Source organism: Engystomops pustulosus, unplaced genomic scaffold (assembly GCF_040894005.1).
Source record: "Engystomops pustulosus unplaced genomic scaffold, aEngPut4.maternal MAT_SCAFFOLD_250, whole genome shotgun sequence".
Lineage (NCBI taxonomy): Eukaryota > Metazoa > Chordata > Amphibia > Anura > Leptodactylidae > Engystomops > Engystomops pustulosus.
Window position 1 is genome coordinate 53,889 of NW_027285129.1, and position 7,354 is coordinate 61,242.

The following is a 7,354-nucleotide window of genomic DNA, read 5'->3' on the forward strand; positions in this document are numbered from 1 at the left end:
AGTGTGCGCTCTGTATCCCGGCCCCCCTCCTCTGGTGAGTGTGCGCTCTGCATCCCGTTTGTCATTTCCTTGTGTCCTGATCTTTTGTCCATTTCTTCTTAGGGGGAATCTGTGAAATATTTCCTGGACAATTTGGACAAACTGGGAGAAGCGGTGAGTGGGGGGGCCCTAGGGGGTGGTGGCGGGGGGGTGGGGGTCCCATAATGCACTGCACGCAGGCCCAGGTGATGAGTGAGCTGGACCTGTGTTGGTCCCATAATGCACTGCACACAGGCCCAGGTGATGAGTGAGCTGGACCTGGTGCTGGTCCCATAATGCACTGCACGCAGGCCCAGGTGATGAGTGAGCTGGACCTGGTGCTGGTCCCATAATGCACTGCACGCAGGCCCAGGTGATGAGTGAGCTGGACCTGGTGCTGGTCCCATAATGCACTGCACGCAGGCCCGGCTGATGAGTGAGCTGGTGCTGGTCCCATAATGCACTGCACGCAGGCCCAGGTGATGAGTGAGCTGGACCTGGTGCTGGTCCCATAATGCACTGCACGCAGGCCCGGCTTATGAGTGAGCTGGTGCTGGTCCCATAATGCACTGCACGCAGGCCCAGGTGATGAGTGAGCTGGACCTTGTGCTGGTCCCATAATGCACTGCACGCAGGCCCAGGTGATGAGTGAGCTGGACCTGTGCTGGTCCCATAATGCACTGCACGCAGGCCCAGGTGATGAGTGAGCTGGACCTTGTGCTGGTCCCATAATGCACTGCACGCAGGCCTGGGTGATGATTGAGCTGGACCTGGTGCTGGTCCCATAATGCACCTCTGCACACAGGCCCAGGTGATGAGTGAGCTGGTGCTGGTCCCATAATGCACTGCACGCAGGCCCGGCTGATGAGTGAGCTGGTGCTGGTCCCATAATGCACTGCACGCAGGCCCAGGTGATGAGTGAGCTGGTGCTGGTCCCATAATGCACTGCACGCAGGCCCGGGTGATGAGTGAGCTGGACCTGTGTTGGTCCCATAATGCACTGCACGCAGGCCCGGCTGATGAGTGAGCTGGACCTAGTGCTGGTCCCATAATGCACTGCACGCAGGCCCAGGTGATGAGTGAGCTGGACCTGTGCTGGTCCCATAATGCACTGCACGCAGGCCCGGGTGATGAGTGAGCTGGTGCTGGTCCCATAATGCACTGCACGCAGGCCCGGGTGATGAGTGAGCTGGTGCTGGTCCCATAATGCACTGCACGCAGGCCCGGGTGATGAGTGAGCTGGACCTGTGCTGGTCTCATAATGCACTGCACGCAGGCCCGGCTGATGTGTGAGCTGGACCTGTGTTGGTCCCATAATGCACTGCACGCAGGCCCGGGTGATGAGTGAGCTGGACCTGTGCTGGTCTCATAATGCACTGCACGCAGGCCCGGCTGATGAGTGAGCTGGACCTGTGCTGGTCCCATAATGCACTGCACGCAGGCCCAGGTGATGAGTGAGCTGGACCTGTGCTGGTCCCATAATGCACTGCACGCAGGCCCGGGTGATGAGTGAGCTGGACCTGGTGCTGGTCCCATAATGCACTGCACGCAGGCCCAGGTGATGAGTGAGCTGGACCTGGTGCTGGTCCCATAATGCACTGCACGCAGGCCTGGGTGATGAGTGAGGTGGTGCTGGTCCCATAATGCACTGCACGCAGGCCCAGGTGATGAGTGAGCTGGACCTGGTGCTGGTCCCATAATGCACCTCTGCACACAGGCCCAGGTGATGAGTGAGCTGGTGCTGGTCCCATAATGCACTGCACGCAGGCCCGGCTGATGAGTGAGCTGGTGCTGGTCCCATAATGCACTGCACGCAGGCCCAGGTGATGAGTGAGCTGGACCTTGTGCTGGTCCCATAATGCACTGCACGCAGGCCCGGGTGATGAGTGAGCTGGACCTGTGCTGGTCCCATAATGCACTGCACGCAGGCCCGGGTGATGAGTGAGCTGGTGTTGGTCCCATAATGCACTGCACGCAGGCCCGGGTGATGAGTGAGCTGGACCTGTGCTGGTCCCATAATGCACTGCACGCAGGCCCGGGTGATGAGTGAGCTGGACCTGTGCTGGTCTCATAATGCACTGCACGCAGGCCCGGGTGATGAGTGAGCTGGTGCTGGTCCCATAATGCACTGCACGCAGGCCCGGCTGATGAGTGAGCTGGACCTTGTGCTGGTCCCATAATGCACTGCACGCAGGCCTGGGTGATGAGTGAGCTGGTGCTGGTCCCATAATGCACTGCACGCAGGCCCGGCTGATGAGTGAGCTGGTGCTGGTCCCATAATGCACTGCATGCAGGCCCAGGTGATGAGTGAGCTGGACCTTGTGCTGGTCCCATAATGCACTGCACGCAGGCCCAGGTGATGAGTGAGCTGGACCTTGTGCTGGTCCCATAATGCACTGCACGCAGGCCCGGGAGATGAGTGAGCTGGATCTGGTGCTGGTCCCATAATGCACTGCACGCAGGCCCGGGTGATGAGTGAGCTGGACCTGTGCTGGTCCCATAATGCACTGCACGCAGGCCCGGGTGATGAGTGAGCTGGACCTGTGTTGGTCCCATAATGCACTGCACGCAGGCCCGGGTGATGAGTGAGCTGGACCTGTGTTGGTCCCATAATGCACTGCACGCAGGCCCGGGTGATGAGTGAGCTGGTGCTGGTCCCATAATGCACTGCACGCAGGCCCGGGTGATGAGTGAGCTGGACCTAGTGCTGGTCCCATAATGCACTGCACGCAGGCCCCGCTGATGAGTGAGCTGGACCTGTGCTGGTCCCATAATGCACTGCACGCAGGCCCGGCTGCTGAGTGAGCTGGACCTGTGCTGGTCCCATAATGCACTGCACGCAGGCCCAGGTGATGAGTGAGCTGGACCTGTGCTGGTCCCATAATGCACTGCACGCAGGCCCGGGTGATGAGTGAGCTGGACCTGTGCTGGTCCCATAATGCACTGCACGCAGGCCCGGGTATTATCTGTCAGGTCTCTCCTCTGGTGTCATGTAATATGTGGTTCTGACCCGTGTTGTCTCCTCGCAGGACTACCTCCCGTCTCAGCAGGACATCCTCCTGGCCCGCCGGCCCACCAAGGGGATCCATGAGTACGACTTTGAAATCAAGAATGTGCCTTTCAAGATGGTGGACGTGGGCGGGCAGCGGTCGGAGCGCAAGCGTTGGTTTGAGTGCTTTGACAGCGTGACCTCCATCCTGTTCCTGGTGTCCTCCAGCGAGTACGACCAGGTCCTTATGGAGGACCGCCAGACCAACCGGCTGACAGAGTCCCTCAACATCTTCGAGACGATAGTCAACAACCGCGTGTTCAGCAACGTCTCCATCATCCTGTTCCTGAACAAGACGGACTTGCTGGAGGAGAAGGTGAAGCTGGTCAGCATCAAGGACTACTTCCCGGAGTACGAGGGCGAGCCGCACTGCCTCTCCGACGTGCAGAAGTTCCTGGTCGACTGTTTCCGTAACAAGCGCCGGGACGCGCAGCAGAAGCCACTCTACCACCACTTCACCACCGCCATAAACACAGAGAACATTCGCCTGGTTTTCCGCGACGTCAAGGACACCATCCTGCACGACAACCTGAAGCAGCTCATGCTGCAGTGAGCGCAGGACTTGTTATTTTTTTTAAAGAATTTTTATTGATTTTACGTGTTTTGCGGTTTTAGCCGCCGGCTCTGGGGCTGCCCCTGCGCTCTCCTGACTGGTGGCCAATCAGAGCCTTCCTTACTGAGGGGCCCCCGGCTGTGGACCGTGGACCTCCTGCCTTATCTGTGTGTTTATAACTAACCAGCACAAATTTGTATTTTACTATATTTCGCCATTTTTTTTAAAGTTTTTAAGTTTCCTGAAGTTTTAGCTGTTTTGGGGGGTGACGAGGACCCCTCCCCAGCCGCAGCGCAGAGTATCTAGTTTTATACTGTAGTATTACTCGTTCTAACCCATTAACTGGGACTGAGCCGCCAGGAGGAAGGGCTCTGCCTGGACACGCCCCCATAGGCCGCCAGCTGGCCAGTAATTGCCTGCACTTCTGATGGGCGGAGCTCTGTATTGGGGGCTCACTCCCTGGCACTGTATAGGTAACGCTTCCACCCGGGTGCCATAGTGGGGTCAGGGGTTTGGGGGTGAAACATTGGGGTTCACCACACCCCTTAATCCTACACTCCAGTGGTACCCCAGGTCATGTGCTGCCCCCTGCAATGAGGGCGCCCCCTGCTGGGGACATCTCCCCCGTCTCCAGGCCCCTGGGGCTCTTGTACGCAGATGTTCGACTCTTCTATTTTCACTTTATAAAATCTATTTTTAGACATAATGTGACTAAATCTTTTTCACCGCACGTCGTTGGGGGGTGAGGGGGTCCCTGGGGGGTGGATCTTGGTCTATGGGGGTTTGATAGTGATTTTTATACTATTGGCGCCAAATACTTCATCATGTCGGTCATTTGTGTCGTGATCCATGGAGAGCAGGGGCGGGGCACTGGGTGAGCAGGGGGCGGGGTCTGAACCCTCAGCAGCTCCTGTACAGAGGACGGCACCTGGTGAGGGTGGGTGTGCCCGTAGTGATGTCATATTCCCCTGGACCCCTCGATCTCATGGTTCTGGGGGCCACAATGTAGCAATAATGACTCTTCTCCTAGACCCTGATAATGCAGTGCAATGCCCCCGCAGGCATGGAGGTGGTACTGCAGCGCTCCTGCTTGGGGTAGTGCCATGAGGCCCCTCGCCTAATGTTTGATTTAACCACTGAGATGCCTTGAGCGTATTACAAAGATGGGGGCGACCTATACACAGGCCATAGATTATGTTCTGTACTGCTGCTCCCAGAATGGTGGATAAATGACTGGAGGAGGGGCCACTTTTGGCTCCTCCCTATGCACCCGGTCTTGCCGTGTTATTGCCGTGCCACGTCGGACTCGCCAGTTGTGCGGTCGTAGCTTTAGATGTCGGCCATCGCAGCCTCGAGTCTCCATTACCCGACTTTGTACTGTCCCTTTAAATCTCCCACTGGTGCCTTCTCCCTTTTTAGTGGATTTTTTATAGAGATTTTCTATGACTATAGAGCAGTGGATAGTTTTGTATGTCCTGTAAATATGTGCCCCCCCCCCCCTTTCCTAACCAAATTTGGATGATTGTAGGTGCTGGATAGGAGCCAGTAACTACAGAAGTGCCTGCAGGTTATACCTCCCCCTCCGGTCTTACCAATCTCATGGTTCTAGCAGCTTTGAGGCCGCTGATGCCTCGTTGCCACCACTAGCCCCGGCCAGTCGTTAACCTTCATCCTCCTTGTTTCTCCAAGATATTCTGCTCCATGGCCGAGGGGCTGCGGAGCCTCCATCCATATCACGTATGTAGCTGCACATAGACATGCAATGGCTGATACAAGGTCTCTTGACTGCTCCCCACACCCTGTACTCCAAGTGTTATCTCACTAACTGCTATCCTGCCCCCTTACCTACCCGCTCCACTACCCAACCCATGACCACTCCTCCCTCTGACCACAGTCTCTTCCCCTCACATCGCCCCCAGTACAGGGATCTCCTCCAGGACGTTGTATGCCTATGGCAGCTGGGTGTTATGGTTGTCTGGCCCGCCCCTGCTGTATATGGCCCGCCTCTGCGGTTCTATCCTGCAGTAGGACTGTGTTTGTACATTTCTTTTTGGTTCCTGATTATTAGAGATAAGTTATTTTGGAGCAGATACCGGCTTTGCCGTCCCGCACGGTTGTCAGACGCCTCTTGTAACTTCTGTACATTATGTACATATCGCCTGTTGTGTTTTTTTTTTTTGCCTATTCCATTATTTGCCTTGTAAATCTGATAGTTACTGACCTAAAATAAACCTGTCTAAAGCCTGAGACTCCAGCCTCTGTTCAGCGATGATGTGGGGACCCACCGTACAGCTACAAAGCTGTGTGACTTAGGATCAGGCTACATGCTGTATCCCGAGGAGTAAGACTCTATACAGGTTAGTGGACACCATGCACAGGTTGGATCTCTGAGTCTGTAAAATGACTCCAAAAGCAGCCATATCTCAAGTGCTTGCCCCTTAGCCTAAATGCTCTCCCAACCTGCACTCTGACTCTCATTTAATGTTAATAAAAGGTAACACTACATAATCAAAATTATACCTGAAAGACATTCGCAGAGAGGCCGGTAGAGCTTGAGACACTAGGAGAAGGGGAGAGCGCGGCCAGTAAAGCTCAGGCGTGAGGAGGGGTAGAGAGCGGCCAGTAAAGCTCAGGCGTGAGGAGGGGGAGAGAGCGGCCCGGCAGAGCTCAGGCGTGAGGAGGGGGAGAGAGCGGCCCGGTAGAGCTCGGAGACGCGTGGAGTGGGGGGAGAGCGGCCGGTAGAGCTCGGAGACGCGAGGTGTGGGAGAGAGCGGCCGGTAGAGCTCGGAGACGCGAGGTGTGGGAGAGAGCGGCCGGTAGAGCTCGGAGACGCGAGGTGTGGGAGAGAGCGGCAGGTAGAGCTCGGAGACGCGAGGTGTGGGAGAGAGCGGGCGGTAGAGCTCGGAGACGCGAGGTGTGGGAGAGAGCGGGCGGCAGAGCTCGGAGACGCGAGGTGTGGGAGAGAGCGGCCGGCAGAGCTCGGAGACGCGAGGTGTGGGAGAGAGCGGCCGGCAGAGCTCGGAGACGCGAGGTGTGGGAGAGAGCGGCCGGCAGAGCTCGGAGACGCGAGGTGTGGGAGAGAGCGGCCGGCAGAGCTCGGAGGGGCGTGGAGGGGGAGAGAGCGGCCGGCAGAGCTCGGAGGGGCGTGGAGGGGGAGAGAGCGGCCGGCAGAGCTCGGAGGGGCGTGGAGGGGGAGAGAGCGGCCGGCAGAGCTCGGAGGGGCGTGGAGGGGGAGAGAGCGGCCGGCAGAGCTCGGAGGGGCGTGGAGGGGGAGAGAGCGGCCGGCAGAGCTCGGAGGGGCGTGGAGGGGGAGAGAGCGGCCGGCAGAGCTCGGAGGGGCGTGGAGGGGGAGAGAGCGGCCGGCAGAGCTCGGAGGGGCGTGGAGGGGGAGAGAGCGGCCGGCAGAGCTCGGAGGGGCGTGGAGGGGGAGAGAGCGGCCGGCAGAGCTCGGAGGGGCGTGGAGGGGGAGAGAGCGGCCGGCAGAGCTCGGAGGGGCGTGGAGGGGGAGAGAGCGGCCGGCAGAGCTCGGAGGGGCGTGGAGGGGGAGAGAGCGGCCGGCAGAGCTCGGAGGGGCGTGGAGGGGGAGAGAGCGGCCGGCAGAGCTCGGAGGGGCGTGGAGGGGGAGAGAGCGGCCGGCAGAGCTCGGAGGGGCGTGGAGGGGGAGAGAGCGGCCGGCAGAGCTCGGAGGGGCGTGGAGGGGGAGAGAGCGGCCGGCAGAGCTCGGAGGGGCGTGG

General features: G+C 58.8%; 1 protein-coding gene across 1 annotated transcript; it reads left to right on the forward strand.

Moving 5' to 3' along the window:
* Nucleotides 1-107: 107 nt before the first annotated feature.
* Nucleotides 108-5,867, forward strand: GNA13 (G protein subunit alpha 13). The gene is made up of 2 exons (XM_072132168.1): nucleotides 108-153; nucleotides 3,048-5,867. Exon 2 carries the CDS (start codon nucleotides 3,144-3,146, stop codon nucleotides 3,618-3,620), a length of 477 nt encoding a protein of 158 aa, XP_071988269.1. The 5' UTR covers nucleotides 108-153; nucleotides 3,048-3,143; the 3' UTR covers nucleotides 3,621-5,867.
* Nucleotides 5,868-7,354: the final 1,487 nt, after the last annotated feature.

What these genes read in the sequence shown, in the direction of transcription:
- GNA13 (XM_072132168.1), top strand. Translation starts at nt 3,144, where the DNA reads ATGGTGGACGTGGGCGGGCAGCGGTCGGAGCGCAAGCGTTGGTTTGAG.